The sequence below is a fragment of the Ovis aries genome, chromosome 15, assembly GCF_016772045.2.
Source record: "Ovis aries strain OAR_USU_Benz2616 breed Rambouillet chromosome 15, ARS-UI_Ramb_v3.0, whole genome shotgun sequence".
Taxonomy (NCBI): domain Eukaryota; kingdom Metazoa; phylum Chordata; class Mammalia; order Artiodactyla; family Bovidae; genus Ovis; species Ovis aries.
The window spans coordinates 63,285,653-63,310,348 of NC_056068.1; the positions used below are offsets into that span (position 1 = coordinate 63,285,653).

The 24,696-nt window shown below is 46.0% G+C and overlaps 1 protein-coding gene across 8 annotated transcripts in view; it reads right to left on the reverse strand.

Moving 5' to 3' along the window:
• Positions 1-2,159: 2,159 nt before the first annotated feature.
• Positions 2,160-24,696, reverse strand: part of LMO2 (LIM domain only 2) — a 32,144-nt gene continuing 9,607 nt past the window's right edge. For 3 of the 8 annotated variants that reach the window (XM_060399512.1, XM_060399509.1, XM_060399513.1), the window contains exons 2-7: positions 24,509-24,572; positions 17,758-17,939; positions 15,715-15,856; positions 13,306-13,537; positions 9,065-9,280; positions 2,160-3,170 (exon numbers count right to left, since the gene is read on the reverse strand). In XM_060399512.1, coding sequence (XP_060255495.1) covers positions 2,951-3,170; positions 9,065-9,280; positions 13,306-13,346 — 477 coding nt within the window. In that variant the 5' untranslated portion in view covers positions 13,347-13,537; positions 15,715-15,856; positions 17,758-17,939; positions 24,509-24,572 and the 3' untranslated portion in view covers positions 2,160-2,950. Of the gene's footprint in view, positions 3,171-9,064; positions 9,281-13,305; positions 13,538-13,660; positions 13,810-15,714; positions 15,857-17,757; positions 17,940-24,508; positions 24,621-24,696 lie in introns of those variants that run through there. The other 5 variants (XM_060399511.1, XM_060399510.1, XM_060399508.1 and 2 more) reach the window with 4 other exon arrangements.

A 24,696-nucleotide genomic window follows, 5' to 3' on the forward strand; every position in this document is an offset into this window, starting at 1 on the left:
ATGTCATTGCAATTCAAATCCCAGTCTTATGATGAGAAAGCTCCTAGCCACTGCTCTGTTGTAACTTTATAGGATTAAGATTCCCTGAGAAGCAGTGATTCTATTTTTGTTTCTGCTTAGTGGCTAAGTCATGTCCAACTGTTTGCGACCTCATGGACTGTAGCCCGCCAGGCTCCTCTGTCAATAAGATCTCCTAGGCAAGAATACTGGAGTGGGTTGCCATTTCCTTCTCCAGGGGGTCTTCCTGACCCAGGGATTGAACCTTCGTCTGTTGCATTGCAGGTAGACTCTTAACTACTGAGTCACCTGGGAAGCCCAGTGACTCCAGACAGTAGTTCTATTACAGACAGCAATAAAAGGAAGCTGGTTTGGGGTATAAAACATGAACAAGATAAGAGGAAATGAAATATCCTAGCTAACTGCTGAATTAAGGCATGGACTGAGGAAGGGTGTAGGTACCTTGTCCTGACTCTGGGTCTTGGGGCACTGCCTGCACAGCCAGGTAAGGACCACCAGGTAAATTCTGGAAGTTGGTCCCTCTCTTTACATGTCCTTGTCTCGAGTCAGTTGCGGGTTAGACTTTTGGCCCCCTGGAGTGACATCACAGAGACTGCCTATGCATTCACAATTCTGCAAGATGGTGCTATAGACAATCAGAAAAGTTAATTATTGCTTTACTGAAGATGGGAAAGGCATTAGCCAAGTTCTTAAATCTTATGTGTGCTGTACTGTTGTGGGGTTTAAGAATAAAATTTACATTTCTAAAGCAAGAATCATTTTTATTCTTACCTAATAGTTTACATAACTAAAATCTATTATTATTATCAATAATGTCAATATGGTTGAAAATGGGGGATTGCATTGTGATTGTTCTGGCAGATGACAACTGCTAGCTGAGTTACAAAATTATGCAGAAGTTTTCAGTTTAGAGACCAGGGGTAGACAGTGTTTGTCTGCATGTGGAAAGGTTACTCAGGGATTAACCATTGTGTCAAATATTAGCTATTAACAATTTAGAGCAGATGCTCTGCCAAACTGGGAGATGTTGGAGAACATTCTCAAGCTTGAGCATGAGTCAGGAGCATTTTTAGGGCTTTTTAAAACAAAGATTGTTGAATCCTATTCCCAGCATTTCCAACGCACTCTGTCTGGGATGGAGCCCATGAATCTTCACTTTTAATAAGTTCTCAAGTGACGCTGATATTGCTGGTTCAGGGACCACAATCGGAGAACCACTTCCCTCTGTTGATTTAGAACAAACATCCCCTCACTGGCAGTCCCTTCCACCACCTGATCTGAAACTCAATATAACTAGGTTTGATTTAAACAGGCCACCCTCAGCAGTCAAATTTCCCAACCACTGTTAGTATTTTACAGACCAAGGGAGCCATCACTTCTTTCTCCAGAAGAAAAACAAACAAACCCAAGCAAACCTTAAAGTTTTTAAAGGAATATCACAGTTAATTAACTGTAGTACTAGACGCATGTTTCTGATGTCTTGATAATTAAAGTCTTGATAAGACTTCGTGGTACTTGCCAATATTTTTATGTAACAATTGAAATACACCTCTGTTAGTCTGTCATTGGGACATTCTTGAACTAGAGACCTGAGAGGTGATGACCAGCAGGTGGCGCTCTGAGCCAACTCATGGTGGCCTGGACACAGTGAAAGGCAAACATCCAGACAAGGTGCCTGCTTTAAATCCTCCAAGCAAGGTTCTTTTAACCACTTGTCATAAAACACCCTGAGACACACGTCTTGGAAAATCGAAGTGTCAAGCTCAGCATCTTTGCCACATTTCAAACTAGGTAATTACCTTCTCTCCCAAAGGGAATCTGTTTTATGTATTTGCGTCCTTTCTAGGTTACAGGTTTCCCAAAGGCAAAGATCTTGCCTTCCATTCACTCCATACAATGCTGAAGTGAAATGCTTGTTTTACAATAACAATCTAATTATTCTACGTCCCTCTGAGCTTACATGATGACCTGTTACATACTAATTGCTAGTAATATAGAAATGTGCCTGCCTCCTATAAACCCCACACATAAACCTAAGTTTTATTTGACCTAAAGGTAAATTGCTTATTTATTTCTCCTTTTTAATATAAAGTCATTTTTCTGCCATCCCAAATTGTAAGTCATTGCCAAATACACAACACTGCATTTTAGTCAGTCATTTTTATTTTCCGCAGAGTTTTTTTTCAAACTACACACAACAAATACTTTGATATAATCTAAGATAATAAAATAGTTGAACAACTTTTTTTTTTTAGATTTACATTTGTATAGAAACAATCTGTGGAACTCCTCACTTCAAAACTAAGGTGTCTAAAAACAGTGATTCATCAGCATTGCTTTAAATAATTGTTTGGTTAAAAGTCGCAATTTTCATTCTCAACTAAAATGTTGTCTCCATGCAGTATCCCTTGGGTCCAAAGCTGAAGGCCTTGGGAAGGTGGCCAAGAAGAAGAGGATGGCCACTCTTTATCTCTGTCCTTCTCTCGTGTGGAGGACAGTGGCTGGAACAGGGTTGTCATAAAAACCAGGGAGAAAATAAATCAATTGCACATCTCTAGTTTTCAAGGGTCAAAGACATAACAAGTCTGGGCAGAACATGTCCCTCTCTGTAGATGGAAGTCCCATTATGACGGCACCGCAGCCCCCCACGACTCTCTCCTTGGCTAATCATGTCAGTTATTACCCAGAGGCTGGGACCACTGTCCCTAAGTTCTCCCCCAAGGCCAGTCATTTTGTGACATTTAAGTTTTGCCCTCTTGCATCATGTCACTTGGATGCTGTGTCTTGGTTCTCGGCGCCCAATTAGGGTCTACCATCCCCTAAGAAATGCCTCAGCCCACCCTCAAATCCCCAGAATGCCCAAGAGCATAAGACCCCACAGAGACAGGGGCTTTTCAGTGAGTCTCCTCCCCGAGATGCTGGGGCCCCTGGCCTATATCATCCCATTGATTTTAGTCCACTCATAGATGTCCTGTTCGCACACTATGTCAGAGTTGATGAGGAGGTATCTGTCACCCACACAGAAATGCTTCTGACAGGCGGCACATTTGAAACATTCCAGGTGGTACACTTTGTCCTTCACCCGCATCGTCATCTCGTAGGCACGGATCCGCTTGTCACAGGATGCACAGAGACCATCTTGGCCGAAAAGCCTGGGGGGAGGAAAGAGAGAGAAGCTAAAAAGGCAGGGGCAGAGATGAGACTGGAAGAAAGAGCCTGCGGATGGGTTCCATGATGTAGGCTGGATTTCCAAGATGTCGTGAAACAAGGAAGAGCTGGGTCCAGACAGACGGCCAACTAATTCATGCACCTCACCACAACTGACTGTGACTAATTCATAGTCTTTCCTAGAAGGAAGAGGGTCTTCTGACATGAAACCATGCCTGGGGCATTTGTGTTTGGCATAATTCGCTCCTTTTCTGAGCTCTCTCCTTGCTTCTAGGATTCCCCAGGACCTGCTTCTGTGAAAAGAGTCTTAACAGAAGTGATTGAAGAGGTTAGCTGTGTGTAAACTGATACAGCCGTGATGGAGAAGAGTATGGAGATACCTTATAAAACTAGGAATAAAACTACCATATGGCCCAGCAAGCCCCCCTACTGGGTATATACCCTGAGAAATAATAACTATATTATATATAGTTTTACATATGTAATTGTGACTTACTCATGTTGTATGGCAGAAACCAACATAACATTGTAAAGTAATTTTCCTCCAATTAAAAAAAAAGGTAACAAAAAAAGCTTAGGTGTGGATTGTGTGTTTCCTCCCAAGGGAACTTTTATTTTAGAAGGGGAGCAGGAGTAAAGCCCAGGGGCCTTCTTGAGAGGAATGCAATGAATGGGCATCTTTCTGAGGCTCCCTCCCACACACTATCACATCAAGGGTTCTAATTCCACCCATGGGGAGGGCTGGTCATTAACTTCTCCAGAGCCACACAGGCCATTGCACACAACAGCTTCTGGGAGATGCAGGGAGCTCAACAGTGAACAGTCCCTCAGCCACCAGAGGGACGAGCAGTATCTCTCCATATGGAATGGAAGATCCTAATTCAAGATCCTCGCCGGCCCAATGGCATAAGTCTCTGAAAAACTTCTCTTCTGTCATCAAAATCAAGACCCTCCCAAGTCTCAGTTGGCTGGTCATTTATTTTAAGCAATATGCGGTATCAAAGCAGGAGATGCACCATGGTGGCGCCGAGCACATGCTGAGTTGCTTCAGTCCTGTCCAACTGTGCGACCCTATGGACTGTAGCCCTCCAGGCTCCTCTGTCCATGAGATTCTCCAGGCAAGAATACTGGAGTGGGTTGCCGTGGTCTCCTGCAGGGGATCTTCCCAACCCAGGGATCAAACCCGCGTCTCTTACATCTCCTGCACTGGCAGGCGGTTCTTTACCACTAGTGCCACTTGGGAAGGCCGGAGCCTAGCGCAGTGGTTCTCAAAGTGTGGTCCTGGGACCAACCGCACTGCGTCCCCTGGGAACTTGCTAGAAGCGCACACTCAGGCCCTCCTGATTGAGACGCTCTGTGGGTAGAGGCCCAATTCTCTGTCTGGTCCTGAGTACGGCCAGGTGATGCTAATGCAGGCTGAAGTTTGAGAATCAGCCCGCATGAGTTGGATAACACAAGCGCTGGAATCAGAAGACTCAGATTCAGGCAGGACTGGCCCTGAGTACCTACGTGACCCTGCTGAGAACTCTGATGACTGTGAGCCTGTGGAATGACAGTCATCACAGCATCAACCTCACCCGGCTGTTGGAGGATGGAATGCAGCAAGTCAAAGCACCAGCGTTCAAGGGTGAAGCCAATACTGGCTGGGTTTTAACACATCTTGGGGGTATTCCCAAAGGGGCCAGTCTTGCTGCCTGATTACAGGGCATGTCAGCAGGTCTTTTCCATGGGAAACCTTCAGGGCAGTTTTAGGTAAATGCCCATTCTTCTCAGAAGTTCTTAGGAACTTCAGCGTAGCAGAGAATCAACTGGCAGGTTCTGAGAGGATGTAGGGGCGATGAGAGCAGTTGAGAAATTTAGAGCAGAATGCATGAAACCAGAAGACACGGTCGGTGGGTAGAGAGCTCGCGGTTACAGCCAGGCTGGCTAGTTTCCCTCCAAATCCCGCTCTCCATGCGAAGATCTCCGAGTGTTTTCAAGGCTCTACCTGGGAGCAAACTCATTACTGGGGGAAGAACACTTCATCCCGAGACAGCAGATGCTGGAACTGTCGGGAACTGCCACCTTGGAGGTCATGGGCTGGAAAGACAGTTCTGATTTCCTGACTGTTCAGTAAGAGGAGTTTGGGCCTGAGTGAGAATAAATGACTCACAAAACAGCATGCGTGGAAAGCAGCCAACCTCCTGGGGTGCGCGGCCCTTACGGAAGGGGAGCATTTATTAAAGGGAAATCGGGGGGTAAATTACAACACACGTCAGGCAGTTAATGACAGGAACCATGAAGGATTAATATCTGGAGATACCTTCAGATCCCAGCATCACCTCCAATCAGCCAGTTCTCCTGGAGCCAGGCACATCCTCTGCCTTGGCTTCTGTGTCTTAAGCTGTAAGACAAGAGAACTGGAAGGGAAGGAAGGCCTCTACAGCCCCTTCCAGCTCTGGTGTGCTGAGACTTCACTAAGTGAAAATAAGCTAGGACTTGACATCTAACGTGCACATTCACCTCTGGCACCAAGAATTGGTTACTTAGGCTGACTATCCCAGAAACTGACCCTGAGGCCAGGATTTATTAAGGATGTGCCATCAGGGAAAACAGGTACAGTGGCAAGGGAAACCAGACAGAAGATGGAAGGCAGGCCAACTTGCAGTCTTGGGCCAAGTCCCCCAGAAGGGAGCTTTGGCCTAAATGCATGGCGACTCTGGGGTGTAAGTTATGTCTCCAAGTGGCCTTGGCTCCAGGCAAAATTACTGGACTTCGGTCTCTGGCAGTGCCAGCCACTGGGCAAGGTCTGCTGGGCATTGGGTGGGTGGGTGGTGGTACTGGGCAGGCTTCTGGCTTTAACAGAAAGGTGCTGTTGAAGGTAAAACAATAGGGGGTGGGGGCTGCACTGAGCACAAAAATTGTAAAAAGGGATCTGGACTCGGTACTGACATTAACAGCTACTGTTAAGTTCCCAACAAAACAACATAAATAGCACAGGGTTTATTTGGGTTCAGGCTTCCCTGGTGGCTTAGATGGTAAAGAATCTGCCTGTAATGCAGGAGATGTGGGTTTGATCCCTGGGTCGGGAAGATCCCCTAGAGAAGGGGATGGCTACCCTCTCCAGTATTCTTGCCTGGAGAATTCCATGGACAGAGGAGACTGGTGGGCTGCAGTCTATGGGGTCGCAGAGAGTCGGACACAACTTAGCGACTAACAGTTTATTTAGGTCCTGCATGGGGATCTCCTGATTATGTGAGGCTAAATGTCTGAAAAAGACTTTAACAGGCCAGGCAGCAACTGGAAACCCTGGGGAGAAGCTCTCCTGGGGTGACGGTAGGTCGGGGGGTCGGGGGTAAGGACTGAACACCATCCCAGGACACATTTCGTCACTCCTCCAACTTGCCTTTTGCAAAGGCACTGTCAGCTACGTTAAGAATGCAAGCAAACAAGTCCATGGCTGAAGGGCCATGCCTGCAGCAAGAAACGATTTTTCTCCTCTGTCAAGAGGTGTCATGTCTGAAGCTTCCACCTGCCCATTTTAATAACAATAATATGAATATGAAAGGATGGTTGGAAACGCCTGCGCTAACACAGAGTTAATTAACATGTTGCCTAGGAATGTAGCAGGGAAAAGAATTATTTCATGTCACCAAGACACAAGTTAATTAACACTGGGTTCTCCCAGACTATTTTTTTTCTCTCCTTTTTAAAAATGCAAGAGATTAACAAGCCCAGGCAGCACAGGGTTTTCTTCTTGAATGTTATATAAAACCTCAGAGATAGGGAGAAACCTCGGCTCTTTTGACCTTACTCTATCTGTACTTCACTTAATAAGATTCAAATGATTTGACAGGGATGTAGTCAGGGGGCCCAGTGGGAATCATTTACCCGTCTGCTTTTCTGCACTGACTTGGCAAACTAGTAGCGAGCAGAATCAGGTCTCTACTTACCCCAGTTCTATGTTCTTGTTCCTTAATAATAATAATAATAATAAAGGATCAAAATTAAAATCATGATCCTTGGAAACTTGACTTCTTTTCTCTGAACCACCAAATTTGCAAGGACTTTAATCAGGAAATTTAGGGGGGAGAAAATGCTTATTCTGTCAGTCTCTGGGTAAATAGATAAGCTTGCTTCACCATGGAATTGCCTGCAATTTTCTTTTAATGTAAAATGCTCTGAGGGCAGGTTTGGGAGAAAGAGCTGGCCTGGCAGCCAAGGGCACTGGAGTCTAAACAAGCTTCCCTGGGTTGGGTGGTCCTAATGTATTAAGGCTGCATGCTCCACAGACCCTATACCCCACGAAGATGGCAAAAAAAACTGACAGCTACACAGTCAAGCAGATTTGACAGCAGAGGGCATAGAGTTACCTCTGCCGCAGCTAATATGAAACTGGAAATTTCATATGAAACTAGAACATTCCAGGCAAAGGCACTTGTTTGAGAGTCGGAAAATTCACATAGCCAAATGTATGACCCAGAGTATCTGAGATATCTTCAGTGCCTCTCTCAGCGGGTGTTCTAGAGTTCCTCTTCTGCCTTTCCCTCCTTCCATCACTTTGTTCATTAGGTCGGGAAAGACTCTAATGATAAACGTCATGAGGGTTACTGAAAGACAGCAGCTAACATCTATTTGATACCCATGCACCACGCCAAGCACCTTACATGTACCACCCCATCTAATTCCCACCCCTTTCTGGAAGCAGGTACTGCTATTCTATAACCCCATTTTACAGATGAGGAAACTGAGACTTAGGAAGGTTATATAACCTGTCCAAGGTCACAGAGCTAGAAAGCAGTGGTGCCGGGGCTCAAATCTACAGCTGACTTCAGGGCCTTCCTGCTGTGACCAGAACTGCTTGGAGTGCTGGAGTGAGATTGTACTTTCAATTTTTTAAAATTTATTTTTAATTGAAGCATAATTACAATATTGTGTGGTGTTCTGCCATACATCAATATGGATCAGCCATAGGCATACACATGTCCCCTTCCTCTTGAGCCTCCCACCCCATCCCACCCCTCTGTGTTGTCTCAGAGCCCCAGATTGAGTTCCCTGAGTCATACAGCGAGTTCCCACTGGCTATCTGTTTTATATACATTAGTGTATATGTTCGGAGAAGGCGACGGCACCCCACTCCAGTATTCTTGCCTGGAGAAACCCACGGACGGAGGAGCCTGGTAGGCTGCCGTCCATGGGGTTGCGACGAGTCCGACACGACTGAGTGACTTCACTTTCACTTTTCACTTTCATGCATTGGAGAAGGAAATGGCAACCCACTCCAGTGTTCTCGCCTGGAGAATCCCAGGGACGGGGGAGCCTGGTGGGCTGCCGTCTATGGGGTCGCACAGAGTGAGACACAACTGAAGCGACTTAGCAGCAGCAGCAGTGTATATGTTTCCATGCTACTCTTTTAAAATATATCATCACATTATATCGAGATCTTACAAAAGAATACTTAGAACCTATGCATATGTTTTTGAAGCATCAAATGAGCTGCTAGGAATCTACCCTCAAACTTACAAGCTTCAAAACTCCCAGTTCCCTTGGCATACCCCGCATCTTCAAATGAGCTGCTAGGAATCTACCCTCAAACTTACAAGCTTCAAAACTCCCAGTTCCCTTGGCATACCCCGCATCTTCCTCCTCCCACCCTCTCCCCTTGTCTGACCTCCAGAGGGAACCACTATTCTGAATTTTGTGCTCATCACTCTCTTGCCTTTAAAATATGAGAACTGGACCACACAGGCATGTGTCCCTGAGAACATGCTTCTCTAACAGGAAGAACGGCCAACTGCTTCCCGCACAGGGCAGCTGAGACCAACGTGATCTTGGCTGGCCCAGGAGGCAGGGGCCAGGGAGACAGAGCCAGGGCCCCAGGAGGGTGGCGAGGACGCACCTGAGATAATCTCGGCGGCAGAGCTTCCGGCCCAGCTTGTAGTAGAGGCGCCGGCCCACCTCGCCCAGCCGGCACCCGCAGAGGTCACAGCTGAGGCAGTCCTCGTGCCAGTACTGGTCGATGGCCTTCAGGAAGTAGCGGTCCCCGATGTTCTGCTGGCAGCCTCCGCATGTCAGCAGGGACGGGGGCATCTGCAGCACCTCGTCCACCGGCTCCCTGGAAGGAAGGCCACGCATTAGGGATGGCCTCACCTCGGGGAGACCAGCACCAGGGGCTCAGGAGTCACACTGCGCCCCGCAGAGAACCTCACTCAATTGTCTGGTGACATCGGAGAAAGGAGGGGAGGAGCATACACCTAGGGCCGACGATGGGCAGGGAGGCCCCGCCAGCCTTGGGTTAGGACAGGAAAGGGGCTAGCCCCTACGTTCTAGATCCTAGAAGAAGCAAGGGCGGGGCACCAAGAGGCACCCAGGCAAAGGGTACTGCACACCCCCGTCCACCTACAGCCCAGCCCCCTCCCAGACCTGTGGTCTCTCTTCTTCTTGATCCCCCCTCCCCTCAAACTCTACCTCCACACCTCATCTCTTTCCTCCCCCCATATCCCGGAGCCAAGGGCACTGCCCAACCCCAGAGGAGGCACCAGGACTCTAAGAGCTGCTTGTGGCCAGAACAGTGACTAACTAGCGGATTAAACATCTTCAAATTCCCTTTTGAATCTCTGCGCCACCTGGACTCCATCCCTTTCCAACTGCACGAATGTAGAGGTGAGGAAGAAAGGGTCCCCAAATTATTTTAGGTTGCTTTCTCTTTCCCAAATAAAAATACCATCAAGATATAATAGAAATTCTCATTATTATTATTTTTAACAGAAACTCCACATCCTATCCTTCTTACGGAATGAGTCCTTGAGGAAAAAATCTCAGGTGTTGATTAAAGCCACTGTTATATTTATAAAGATCAAACAGAACTTTTTGCACATGAACACTTTTACAGCAGCAAATCTGATTCGCATGAAGTTGATTTAGGAAAGAGAATGGGGAGAGAGTGTGGAAGGCAATTAAACACTGAAATCTCCTCCAGGCAATTGTTAAGAGTGAGCCTGTGACATGTGTTCTTTCATTACAAAATCATATAGTGTCCCCAGTTCACTTAACTGGAATCTGAATCCTTTTGTTTTACATTTTAAAAGAAATAACTCTACTTGCCAGAAGAAGATAAAAAAATAATAGGGTGCGAGAAATGATTCCTGCACCAGATGGGACATGGGAAAAACTGAGTACCTGTTGATCTGTAGCAATTAACAAATGCTCTCTTGAACTTCACTCAAACACAAATCTATTTATCAAAAATCTGTTATGTTTGGAAAAATGGACTTGCTTCTAACTGTGAAACTCCCAAAGGGAATTTCCCCCTTGGTACCTTGAGGATATAAATCTGTGTCTCCTATTTCCAGCTGATGCTGGCTTACTTGGTGACCTTGCATCCTGACTGGCCTGTGCCCACAGCATTTAAGGCCCTTTATACTTAGGAAGGATGAGGCTCAGGGAATCAGTGTTGATAACACACTCTGACACCTTCAGAGAACTGTCTTTAAAGTGCACGCTTCCCTGTGAATATTCAAGCATATTGAAACCGAGCCCACACTTTGCAGAATGGGTATGAGGGTCCTTTGTGAGATGATCTCCTTTTAGCCCAGGGAACTGTAAAACCCAAACTAATTATCTCCTAAAAACTCCACACTTTAAATAGAGTTTTAAACATCCACTGAAGCCTGACTTGTCTTTGTTTCCACAGGTTATGTATAAGGACTTCCACCCTCCCTCCTGAAAAAATAAAACACCCAGCATTTCCCTGTGCCTCAGAATCACTTCTCTTCCCTTTTCACAGCCCGTGGCCTTATTTAGGCTTTCAGAAACATTCATGGAACCTCAACACCACTGGATGCCCTGACGCAGATCCTGCCAACCAACTGTGAAAGAAGAGAATTTGCACTTAGCTGGTGCAAAACTGCCTGGAATTGAAATGAACTGCTCCTGTTATTCACAGGGAGGCAGGAGGGGCCACCGACGGCACAGTAGAGGAAATCTGTGTGTGTGTGAATTCTGGCTGTCTTTCTGTCTAAATGTTTCATTTGCATAGGCCTAGGCAAGTTTCTGGGTGTAATTTGGAGTTGCTGATCAGACTGACCTCAGTCACACTGACCCAAGTATGTACTCACTGAAGCATCTGGTAGGGTAGTGGTCCACAGGAGGAAATGTTAAGCCAAAAAGCTACTGTCTGTGATGGCCTAATATGAGATAGGAAAGGACTGAATAAGATATTGGCTCTATCTTTCTATAATTAAAGATAATATCACATTATCTTTGGTGGAGGTTCCAAGCCAATAACTGTGGGACTCACCCTCTAATTAATATTTTACATTCTCCTAGAGCCTATCTGAACATTACACCTCAATACACTTTGGCCTGGATTTCTGGGATAATTTCTCAACAGTTTCCAAGAAAGATATGGGGGAAAAATGTTCTGCAATAATTTCTCAGCTAGCTGGTCCATCTCCAATTAAAGCCTATCTTCACTGGGCAAATAGTGAAGCAAAGGATAGAGAAGAGCACCCTACTGAGCATCCTTCCGCAGATGCCTGCTGTGTTATGAGGTGAACATGTTTCAATTTTCCAGTCTCTTTGTGAAAAAGCACAAACTTTGAAAGGAGCAACCTTCCTTCAGGGAACTGAAACCTCCAGATTTATCTTCTAATAAAAAGATTAGTGACTAAGTTCTATTGATCGAAAAGGCATTAGGCACCTTTCAAAGGTAATTCATCCAATGCACTCTCTTATTGTATTACTATCATCTTGCCCAGGCTCTGAAAACTCAGGGCTAAGTTATCATTCTAGGTTTGTAAAAAAAAAAAAAAAAAAAAAGTGAGCAAAGCACCCTTCCCAGAGTTTTCCTAAACAAATACTTAAAAAAAAAAAAAAAAAGCAATGTTATTTTTTTCCCTGAGAATTTAAGGAAGCTGGGTTTTTGTTAGAACAAACCTGACTCCTTGTAGATCTGGCTTCTGAACCTTCAAGATTGAATAGTGATGTTTATATTCTCACTGGATCATGGTTACTTCCTGTGTTTTATGAGAACACGCTGAGCTTTTATGCTGGTAAAACCCAGGTATATAAACACCATAGGAGGCTGAAATTGGGAGGAGGAGGTATTTCAATCAGGAAAGCACAATTCTTTTAAAGCAGGAAAAGAAAACAAAACAAAACAAATGCCTCTTAAAAGCACAAATGGACAAGTCATTAACCAGCTCCTTTGGTCTGTGTAACAAATCCCTTCAAAGGATTTAGATGGGGACTTCAAAGGAATAAAAATTCTCAAAACCAGACAGCTAATGAATCTTAAAAGGGCATTTGCGCTGACGGGAAAATGACATCTTAAACATCCCTCTCTCCCCATGTTAACACTGAGCAATGGGCTCAGAAAACAAATGCGGTTCATTTAGAGCTCTGTTTCCCAGACCCTAAACCCTTTGAGATTGTGACAAAAGCCGTTTAAGACTCCGCTCTCCGGAAAAATTCACCTATATCCAAAATGGTGCACTAACTTTGGAGGTTCAAAGGTACCCATCGGTGGACTCCGAGGGGAGAGGCGTGTCCGCGTATCCAGACTAACTCCCGTGTTGCTCGGCTGCTCTAAAGTCTCTGGAGGCCTGGGTGAGCTCCGAGGTGAACTCTCGCACCTCCTCACCCGTGGGTCCCCGGCGCCGTGGGCAACCGCTCCACCTGCGGACCCGGAAGGGGACCGTCGGGGACCCGGGGTGGGGGGCTCCACTTGTAGTGTCCCCCTTTCCAGGACCAAACGGACAAAGAGAAGGAACGAGAGGGGAAAAGGGAGCAGAATCGAGTCCTGAAGGCTCTCGGGACTGCACCGGCGCGCCTCTGACCTCCCCTTGTGCATGCTCCTGTGCAAACTTTCTGGCCCGAAGTGGCTTTAGGGAGCGTCCCAGGGAGCCGCGAGGGGCCCGCTGAGGCGCCGGGCCGACCGCATTCCTGCCGCCCGCCACCAGCCCCTCTCCCAGTGTCCCCGGGGTCACCCAAGAGGATGCGGGAGCCCCGCGCACGGCAGAGGGAACCAAGGGCACGCCGCGGGCGCGCACCTGGAGCCTTCCCGCCGGCCGCCCGCCCCACCCCGCCGCTCCGGGTCGCGAGGCCGTGGACCCTCGGTGGCAGGGGCGTCACACTTACTCAGATGGGTCCAGGCTCTTCCTCTCGATGGCCGAGGACATTGGGGAGGGAGGTGGCGTGCCAGGCGGCGGGGGCGCTCCCTTTGTGGCGCGGGGCTGGCCGGCTGCCGGGGCTCGGACCCCCTCGGGTGCTCGGGCGCCGCCGCCGCCGCCGCCGCTCCTGCGCCTCTTCTTGCTCCGGCGCTCTGGCGGCGAGCTCGCCCCTCCGCGCTCAAGGACAGTCACCGCGCTCCCTTCAAACGCCAAAGAGAGAGAGCGAATCACCGGGCTGCCGGCGCGCCGCGGCCGAGGAGGGGACCGGGGCGCGCAGCCTGGCCCCGGGCGGCTGCAGCTGCTACTGCTGCTCAGGACTTAACCTTCCATCCCGGTCCCGCCGCCACTGCCGCCGCCGCCGCCGCCGCCGCCGCCGGGTCTGGCTCGGCTCGCGCGCTGTCGCCGGCTCCGCGCCGCCCGCGGGGATGGTGCGCGCCCGCCCGGCCGCCCCGCGCCCCTCGCACCTTCAGCCGGGGTCGCGGCGCGCAGCTCGCCGCCGAGGGCAGGGAGGGGGCGGCGGCCTGGGGGCGGGGAGGGGACCGCGCCTCTCTCCCCCGGCTCCCTCCTCTCTCGGGAAGGTCTATTTTCGCTCAGCTTCCCTCTGTCTCTGGTTTCATTTCCTTTTTCCTGATCACGATTCAAATACAATAGAAGGAAATCACATTTAAAGAGACAGCTGCCCGGTCCCCCCCGCCACCACCATCTTTTTTCTTCCCTTTTTTTTTAAACGGGGCTCCTGGGGATTAGCGATACAAACAGCGGCAGCCGCAGCAAGACTGAGTTGGCTTCTTAAAGGGGCCAGCGTCGGGGACAAGGGAGACTCGCTCAGAGACCACCTCTCCTTGGAGAGGCGGCTGGGTTGCCTGTGAAGCATTCTTTAGGGCTTTCCCTCTTCGGCGTTCCCCTTTTGGTTAACTAAGATTGAAAGTGACCAGCGGGCCGCTCAAGGAAGAAAGAAAAAACGAAAATGTGAAATAAACACATACAGAGATGTACGCGTTCCAAGTGGCTTTCGCGCGCGTCCGGGGTTGGAGGTCCCAGGTCCGCGGCCAGGGAACGCGGAGATGCCCCCAAGACAGCGCGGCTCTGCTGGCTGAGGACTTGTGACTGCGTCCGCGCTCCAAAAAGACGACGGGAGCTGTGCGAGCAGGGACCGCACGGGCTGGGTACGCCTCAGCAGCACCAGGGGCAGCTAATCCCGAGGGAGGGTGTTTGGGAGGGACCAAGCTGGTCTGAGTCTCCTCTCCATCTGCCGGCGGCAGAATTCCCTCCCTCAGCATCTTTAAAAATCGGACCCCTACAGTTAAACTGGCCCCGTAAAGGGCCAATAGCACTCTTCACAGAGAAAAGTGCCTCTCCAATGATGGAGAGCAATGCTTGGAGACTATTTTGCCCTGGGTCAGGAAAAGAGAGAGAACGCAGACTTGTTTGGTTCAGGCTTCCCCATCTAATCTCAAGGGCAAACTCCAAGAAGAGAGGCGAATGTAGAACGGGAGAGGAGGAAGCTAAAAGTCTTCTCTTCAATAGAGCAAAGCTTTAGGTCCCTTGGGCCTCATCAGAGATCCCTGAAAATAATTGCATTCAGAAATTATTACTAAAGGCCTACTTGAGCGTGCCACAAGTCTTGTAAAGAAGAAACTACCAGTATTCTCAGGATCCATGGTTTTATAGGAGCAGTCTAGATCATGGTCATGGACACTGTATTCCCTTTTTAAAGATGGCACTGAAGGGTCTGGATGAAATCACCCTGGAAGGTGAAGTCAGAAGTACATCCCTGTAGGCTTCGTTTTCCTTGTTTAAAGCTGATTCTAACTTCTTACATGCATACCTAGAATTTACCATTGTCTGCATGCTCTTGTCCTTTTCTTATGTCCATGTCCAAAGCTTAGGTCCCTATGGGTATAATGAAAATCTCTTCCTAATTCCTCCACTGTCTCCTGTGTGTGTGTGTGTGTGTGTGTGTGTGTGTGTGTGTGTGTGTGTGTGTGTGAAAGGAAGTCTTAAGAGCAGATTTGGGTCCAACTCAAGCCTTTCAATCTAAAAAGAACTTCTGCTCAGGTCCCTGTTTTTAATTAAAAAAGGAAAAATGTCTAGTATTTTTAAGTCAGTCTAAATTATGTGATAAACATATAACCCACCACTCTACAATCAAAAATGAAAATAAACAAATAGGCTTTGATGAGCAATTCACCTGCTTACAACCAATCAGTGTGGTGGTGAAACGCTCAGACTTCGGCATTGGACTGCCTGCATTTGATTTAGGCTCTTACTTATCAGCTAGTGGAGCCTATCTAGGAAAGTCACTTAATCTGAAGAGGCAGTATTGGGTAGTGGCTGTGGAGTCAGGCTGCCTTCATAACAACCCACGCTTTCCTACCTGTGAATCTAGTGGAAGAGCAGGAATCTATAAACTCCCAGGATCCTTATCTGTCAGTAGGGGTATGAGAGCCTGTTGCATCAACTGTTGTAAGGATTAAAAGAGTAAACGCATGCAGTGTGGCCCGTAGACCTGTAATGAACTGAGGATAATAATGGATATGAGATTACATGCCTGCAAAGCATTTGGTGTATATTAAGCACTCATAAATGGTCATTTCTGTGTTGTAGAAAAAAATCGCTGGGAGAATTTAGAGAGTTTGAAATTAAATTCACAGGTGAAATGGAGGTTAAAAATAAGAACTTCCCAATTTCCCACCTAGATTTGAAAACCTGTCCCATTTTTAAAAAGCAAACAGAATGGTGTCCTTTCACTTCACCTCCTTGTGCTAGTATACAAAACATACATGCATTTTCCAGTTCACTATCTTGATGACTGCGTGATGTGTTTTCATCTGCTTGCTTTTATTAAATCTGATAAGTTGCTTCCTTCCTTGCTATATAGTTTTGCATGGAGCCTAAGTTAGTTGTTAAATTAAATATATCCTTGGGTTTCAGGAGGTAACCTCCAAACGGCCAACTTTGGGACCTGAAGTTTCCTTTTAATAATATGCTTCTGTTTTGACCCGAATGTGTAAAGAAAGAGTGATTACTGATGACTTTGGGTCAGTTTCTTATCTTTCACTACTCTTTGGGGAGAACTTCCTTAGAGAAAGTGAATATTTGAAATGGTATCTTAAGATTTCAATTTCACACACAGTGGTTGTAAGAAATAACTGCCTGCCGGTGGGATTTCATTTCTATTCAACGGGCAATTAAATTGCTCAAATTTAAGTTTAACATTTAGAATCGAGTCTCAAAATGTGTTTTCATTATGAATAATTTTAAAGCAATCATGACCTTATTGTATCCTTCCATAGCAACCTTATGCTTTATGTAGAAGAACGACTCAGTAACTAGGAGGCAATTTGAACATGTAAAATGGTTCTTGAGAGTTGAGGAAATCTCGACTTGATCCCTCCCCAGTGGGTTTGCAATTTAATTCCTTTTACCCACCCTTGACTGCTTGCAAATCTTACATACCTTAAAATTTAGAAAATTTCCAAGTTTTCCTTCCTGACTATGAATGTCACAGGAAGACTGAATCAGTTGGCATGATGATTCTGACTCTAGGTGGATTACTTTCTTTCTGTTGGCATTTTCTATTCTTTTTGCTTATTATATCTACAATTGTTTTCTCAGGAAGAGCAGTTTCAAGTGACTAAGGCTACATTTCTTTGCTAAAATGGGCTTCTAGTAGAAAGGAAAATGCAAATGTCATTGGGAAAATGCCAAGAATGACAATTTACCTCTTCTGTTTTTTTTTGCAACCTTTAGAAGCCAAGTTGCATCATATACCTGTTAGTTATGACATTCACGTATAGGGACAAAAATAAAGATTTGTCTTATTATGGCTTCAGCTCCCATGGAAACTCCTTTAAACAACTCAGTTTTCACAGGAATCTGGTTTCCAAACTCATCTCAGAACATTTCAGGGCATGTTGATGGACATATTTTCAGAATGTTAGATCTATCAGTAACATTAGTGAAAAATAAACCAGTTTTCCTATATAGGAGAAAAAAGCCCGGTAAATCTTTTTCAAAAATCTTTATCAACTGAGTTTAGGAGATGAGCATAGGTGTCAGAAGGCATAACTCCGCTGTTTACTAGCTGGGTGACTTGGGGGAAGTCATTTCACCTCTCTGAACCTCAGATTCTATATCTCTCAAATGGAGGCAACAGTAAACTCAGCAGGGTTGGGACTAGAGTAAGGTCACAGGGATATCTGCTTACTTCACAGGGGTTTTAAGAGGATTCAATAGGGTCATGTGTATAAAAATGCTTTGCACAGTGATGTAAATGCTCAGAAATGATACCTGTTGTTATTACCCCATCTTTCAGAAGTCATCACTACTGTATCAGGAAGCAGCAATCTCCTAGCCAGTCAGGACATCCACCAAAGAATGCTGAGACTGGGGTGCTGTAGAAAAAGCTGAAGTGTACCTAAGACATCAGCTGGCTTCAGGCTTGGGAAGCCCCCACTTTCCAATCAGAAATTCAGGAATGTGACCATTTAGGTCCTAGGTAGGCTGTTGACAGCTTCATCACTTCCCTTCATCTGCTTCAGCCACAGCCCTGATTGCATGTTTCTGATTTTCCAGCAACTTCTAAATCACCTGTTAGGACTGAGATGAGAGACAAAGTCAAACTGCTTAAGTAACTGCCCCCAAATGTCACAAGTCCGCAGCGAGGTCTTAAGCAGAGTTAAACTCATGGCACGTCTGGGTGGAAGGAGCCTCTGAAATGTGGTTTCCCAGCTTGCTCCTTGGAGCAGTTTGAAGTGTTTCCCTAGTAGCCTCCACCCGTTCCTGCTCCAGCCACAGCAGCTCTGCACCTATTGACATGTTGCTCAGCCTCTCTGGACTTCAGCTTCTGCATCTGTAAAGGGGGCATATTCAGGGTACCTATCTCATGGAACTGCTATAACAATTCTGTGAAATGAGACATATTATATAAGGTACTTGGAAAGGAGACAGGCACAGAGTAAGCTTCTGCAGAAGATTCAGCTTATACAGAGAGATTCCAGCTTTAAAATATTTGAACACCTGTTGGTGATTCAGGGCCCCATTGATGGACAAGGCAAGTGAGACCTAGAGTCAACAGTTCCTTCTTGTCTCTGTGCCCTTCAAACCCTCTCCCACCTTCTCTCTTGGGTACCAGACCTTGAATTTATTTGCTGCTCTGAAGTCAAGGGGGAGTCAGAGCTGGGCGAGCTGACTCGCAAAGCTGTCCTGATGCCCTTTGTTCATGAGATTCATATCCTCCCTTTAGTTTCTCAGATGCAGCCCTACCTGAGTGACACAACACAGTGCCTAGGATGCTCAAACGGCACACTTGAAATCCAGCTCCTTTCTGTGACCTTGAAAGCCTTATCCTCTCTGGCCCCTTCTACTCCTTTTCATTACAACCCCTTCGCTATGCTAGATCCACACTGATGTTTTCCCTAAAGTTTAAAACAAACCAAGTCAACTCCTACTGGAGGGCTTTAGCACCTGCCCTTTCCTCTGCCTGAGATGCTCTTCCTCTAGAGCATCCTATGGCTCCCATGTACTTCATTCTGGTTCAAATGTTTATCCTCATAAGAGCCTTTTAAAATCCCATTTCTTATCATCCTCCATTCCCTTATCCTGCTTTATTTTTCTTCCTAGTATCATCATTACTTCTACTTTACTACATATGTGTTTGTTTTTTATGGGTTTGGTTTTGACCTTTCTTCCCAGCTAGAATATAAACTCCATAAGAATATGACTTGTTTCCAATTGTGTCTTTAGGACCTAGAATGTGCCTAGCACACAGTAGGCTTTCAAGAACTGTTCATTGAATGAATGAAGGAATGAATAAATCACAGCCCTGCTCCCTTTGGCCAAAGTATGCCTGCACTATGCTCTCCAGGTAAAAGTTGAGAGGGAACTTGAAGATCACTTGTTTCCCTAGAGCATTGCTATTGGGAGAAAATAAGGGCCCATATACCATTCAGATTCAGACCCAGGAATTTGGTTTGGGAACCAGATCAAACTCGTGGCTCCTAGGAACACACAGATACAGGTGGTGTCAGTAGCAACAAGGACCTGCTTTGAAGCTTGATTCTCCACTGCAGGTCTCCCATGCCCACAAGGAGACGTGGTTACAGTGGGCCAATGCGTAGAATACAGTCAATTCTGTGGGTAAAGGCACAGGCTTTGGATATAGATCGGCTTATGTTTCAGTCCTGGCTCTTTCAGCTATGTGGTTTTAGGCAAATCATTTGATAGCTCTGAGCCTTAGTTCCGTCACGTGTAGAATGAGGATAATTATATCTTCATCACAGGGTTGGAGGAATAAAATGAGATCATGCATGTCAAATGCTTAGCACAGTGCTCAATGGATGGCGGCTATTATTAGAATTAATGAAGCTAAGAGAACCTCAGAGGAGGATAGTCAACCAGGGCAGGCCCTTCTTGACACACAGGTGGATAACTGGAGTTATGTTACAATATAAGGCTCAGTCCAAGCAGGTGCGGTCAGCCTCCTTGCCTGGGGGACTCCTGCCTTATCTCACCAGCTCGGGCAACCCCCAACCCCCAGGAGGCAGGTGGGTTAGACTCACAGACAGCTGGCCCAGCTTCACACTCAGAAAGGCAACGAAAAGAGATGGCGTCAGGAACCTGTGCTGGTCACTGGTTCTTCAGAGTTGGGGGTCTCTGGTCTGAGACATCTCACTCCGGATAGACCTTCCATTGGAGGAGGGGCTGGGCTGCTTCTGGAGAAGCAGTGTTTTCTGGCATTCGTGTCTAGCTGAGAGCCCTGACCCTGGCGGGGGAAGGGAGTCTGACCTTCCTGAAGACACTTGACTTCCTAAGCTCCAGACCTCAGGTGAAATGAGTCTTGTATCTGATGCTCCTGGAAATATCTGTAACTGAGGGAGATATCTTTCAGCCAAAACCAGGGAAAGAGCTGCTTGCTTCTTAGTGCCAATTTTCTCTGCTTCCCTTCAGCTAGCCCTCATGTATCTGGCTGCCTGACTAACCCATCTGGACTACTCTTTTCTTCACTGTCACCACCCTGCTCAAAAATTTGCAATGACTCTGTTGTTGCCTGTGATCATTGGCAAGTAGCTTAACCTTTTGGGATCTTGATGCTCTCATTATATAGAAGAAAGAGGTGGACTGAAAGGTTAGAGCTGCAGCTCTATGTGAGATTCTGTCCTTCTAGAAGATCAAGACAAACTCTTGATGATTCCGTGAAAGATGCTTGTGACCCTGCCCATCCCATCGAATCAACTTCATATCCCAAACCCCTAGAGCCTGACCCTTCCCACCAATCAGGCTGCTCCTCTTTGACCTCAGACATCTGGCTCATGCCCATTTCTGTGCACTGTTTTATTCTGTTCTTTCCAACAGGAATGTCTGCTTTGTCTGTGCTCCAAAACTTTGGTGCTAGAATTGTAGAGGGGTTAAGAATAGAGATTAATAAACCTGGTTTCTCGTCTCCACTTTACAACTTACTATCTGGGTAATTAATCTTAGGCAAATCTCTGTGCTTCAGTGCCTGCAGTGATAAAATAGAGGCAATGATAAATATAGGGTGAAGAGGCATGGCTGAGATAATGTATGCAGCAGGCAGAGCACAGAGCCCGGCACACAGTGAGTGCTCGGTAATAGCAATCATCCTGCAGTTTGTACAAAATCCTCCCCAGTCTTCTCTGCTTCTCCAGATTGTGTCCATCAACCTGGAGCCCACTCAAGCCACATCTCTGCACTGAAGGTTTCTCTGCCCCCTGAACTCAACTCCTTCCAGCTCTTGGTTCTGGGGCCTGGGTAGGTGCTCATTAGACTCTGCCTTGCAGAGCCATGATTTTATGTGTGCATATCATCTTGCCATCTCGTAAGTGACTTCTGTTCTTAGAGAAGAGAAATCATAATTTTCATTTTTACTAAATTTGGAGATATTCAATAATTCCTTTTGAATTAAAGAGTTCACATATCACCACCATGTTATCAATTTCCCAATTCCTAGCTTCATACTGACATTCATCAAGATGTGAGGGTCTCCCTGCTATCAGTATTGAGGATGGCCATGCATTGTCAGTCATAGACCTCTTTAAAAACCTGCCAACTCAAAACCATAAAACTCATAAGAAAACACAGGGTAAAAACTACATGATGTTGGATTTGGCAATGACTTCTTGAATATGACACCTTTTATTGTCACAGGCTACAAAATGAAAAACAGACAAACTAGACTGTAGGTTAAAAATTTTGTGTATCAAAGGACAGTATTAGGAGAGTGAAAATGCACCCTATGGAATGGGAGAGAATATTTGCAAATCATATAGCTGATAAAAGGTTAATATCCAGAATATTTAAAGAACTCCTATAATTCAACAGCAAAAAAAAAAAGAAACCCAATTAAAAAATGGACAAAAGACTTGAAGAAATATTTCTCTAAAGAAGATATACAGATGGCCAATAAGCAGATAGAGTGTCAGAAATAATAATCATCAGAGAAATACAAAACACAGCCACAATAAAGTACACTTCACATCCATTAAGACAACTATTATCCCCCAAACAGAAAATGACAAATGTTGGCAAACATGTGGGGAAATTGGAAATTCCATGGTCTGCTAATGGGAATATAATATATATATATATAATATATAACATATGGGCTTCCCTGGTAGCTCAGCTGGTGAAGAATCTGCCTGCAATGCAGGAGACCCTGGTTTGATTCCTGGATCAGGAAGATCCCCTGGAGAAGGGATAGGCTACCCACTCCAGTATTCTTGGGGTTCCCTGGTGGCTCAGAAGGTAAAGAATCTGCCTGTAACCACTCCAGTATTCTTGGGGTTCCCTGGTGGCTCAGACGGTAAAGAATCTGCCTGTAATGCGGGAGACCTGGGTTCAATCCCTGTATTGGGAAGATCCCTTGCAGGAGGGCATAGCAACCCACTCTGGTATTCTTGTCTGGAGAATACCCAAGAACAGAGCAGCCTGTCAGGCTATAGTCTATGGGGTTGCAAAGAGACACAACTGAGTGACTAGGCACACGTATATAATATATATTATATTATATAATGTATTAATGTAATATAATTTATGGTATAAGCATGTTCTGCAAAAAATTAAAAATAAATTAATATGTGACTCATCAATTGCACTTCTGGGTATATACCCAATAAATAAATATGCATAAAATGTGTGCACACTATCTTGCCACCTCATAAGTGACTTACATTCTTAAAGAAGAAAGGTCTGCCTTAAAAAAGAAATCCTGTCACATGCTACAATATGGTTGAAACTTGAGGATGTTATGCTAAGTGAAACAAGCCAGTCATAAAAGGATAAAGACTATATGCGCTACCTAGAGTAGTTAAATTCATAGAGACAAAGATTAGAATGGGGGTGGCCAGGGGCTGGGAGAGAGGAGAATTATTTTTCACTGGATATCATATTTCAGTTTGGGGAGAATAAAAAACCTTCTGGAGATGGACAGTGGGTGACAGTTGCCCAACAGTGCAAATGTGCTCAATGACACTCAGCTATATTCTTGGGAGTGGTTAAAATAGTAAATGCTATGCCGTGTATATTTTTCACACACACACACAAAAAAAAACCTGGTAAAAGTTAAAGACCTTTCCCTAGGTGCGCAGCTGTCCAAGGTGCAAAGAATTTTGCCTTTCATTTCAGGGAGCTTGCAACCTTCTCAGGTTCATCCATAGATATATTTAACAACATCCAATGTTATGGTGGTGATAGTGGTAAAGAACCCACCTGCCAGTTCAGGAGATGCAAGAGATGTGGGTTCGATCCCTGGGTTGGGAAGATCCCCTAGAGGAGGTCACGGCAACCCACTCCAGCATTCTTACCTGGATAATCCCATGGACAAGGGAGCCTCGCAGGCTACAGTCCACCGGGTTGCTAAGAGCCAGACATGACTGAAGCGACTTAGTGTGCACACACACGAGGTTACAGTGAGCCCTGTTGCATGAGCTCTGAGACAGTCTTTGGGCCCCTCAATGGCAATCCCTGCCCACTTAGGCCCCCGTCAGCAGTGCTGGTCCCTGACTTCCAGATGATGTTCTTTGCAGGCCCACTAGGCCCCAAGGACAGAGGAAAAGGGGGCAGTTTGTTATTACGTACAGCCTCCTCCTTAAAGGGACTCCTGCTCTCATAGATTCCTATCTGCCCTCTCCTCTGAGAAACCGAGGGTTAGCATAGCAGGCACAGGCTCCACGTGGAGTGATGGTGACAGGATTGGGGGGTGGTGGGGGGTGGTCCCATAGTAGAGCATCTTGAATGCCCCCTTCAGGGCACAGTCTCTCTCCAGACGCCCCTGGGATGCTCATGGGCCAGTTCAGCTCTCCCCATGATATTAGGCTACAGTCCTTCCCATCACGCTGCAGAAACTGCCTTGGTCACAGCCTGCAAAAGGAGGAGCTGTTAAAAACTCATCCATTTGTATTTCCTGCATGGCTCTCCATCTGGAAATATCTTTTATCTGGCAACTTTTGCAAAGCGAACTGAATCTTGAAGGAGGTCCTGGCAGGTTTATGCTGGCCTCTCCATCACTCCAATAAGTCATTTCCATCCTAACCTTCACCAGAATCGAGGAATCGTGACTTGGTCCCGAAAACGGGACAGGCATGGCATGGCAGCAAGTCTTCCCGCCCCTGAGGCAGCTTTTTAACCCTGAAAACACCCACTGGGAGGGCAAGAGTGAAATCTAGACGATTACACTATATACACTCTCTCAACTCAAACATTACTTCAGCAGGGAAGGCGCCAGCCCCTCATGACTGTATTAGGACCCAACATTATACGACCCCGCTCCCAAGTTTTTTGTTTTTAAATATTTTTTCCTTTTTATTTATTTAAGTAGAGTTGATTTACAGTGCTGTATTAGCTTCTAGTATACCACAAGGTGATTCAGTTTTTGTTTTTTTTTTTTTTTTCAGATTCTTTTCCATTATAGGTTATTATAAGATACTGAATAGCTCCCTGTGCTATTCAGTAGGACTTTGTTGTTTATCTGCTCATTGCCAGTTTGGATCACAATGGATAATTCTACGTTTTGTGGTTGTTAAGTACTGTTGGGTTCCCCCAAACACTGCAGGCTCCTTCTGTATTGGAAGTGAGTCCAAGAGCCTAGCCCAGCATGTATTAAGCACCCAATAATTACTTACTGAAGGAATGAATGAATAAAATGCTCTTACCTGCCTCTCCACCAGTTACTTCAAGTCCAGGGTGAAAAAGAGCTTCTTTTCAGAGTCGGTGTTACTGAAAGAAAAGGAGAGGAACTTTCTGGTAGGTAGTTAGAAGTAGAATGGAGGGAGAGGGAGAAAGAGTTCTTTATCTTCAGTTAGGGAAATGTTTTCACAGGTCCCTGATAAACTAGGGACAA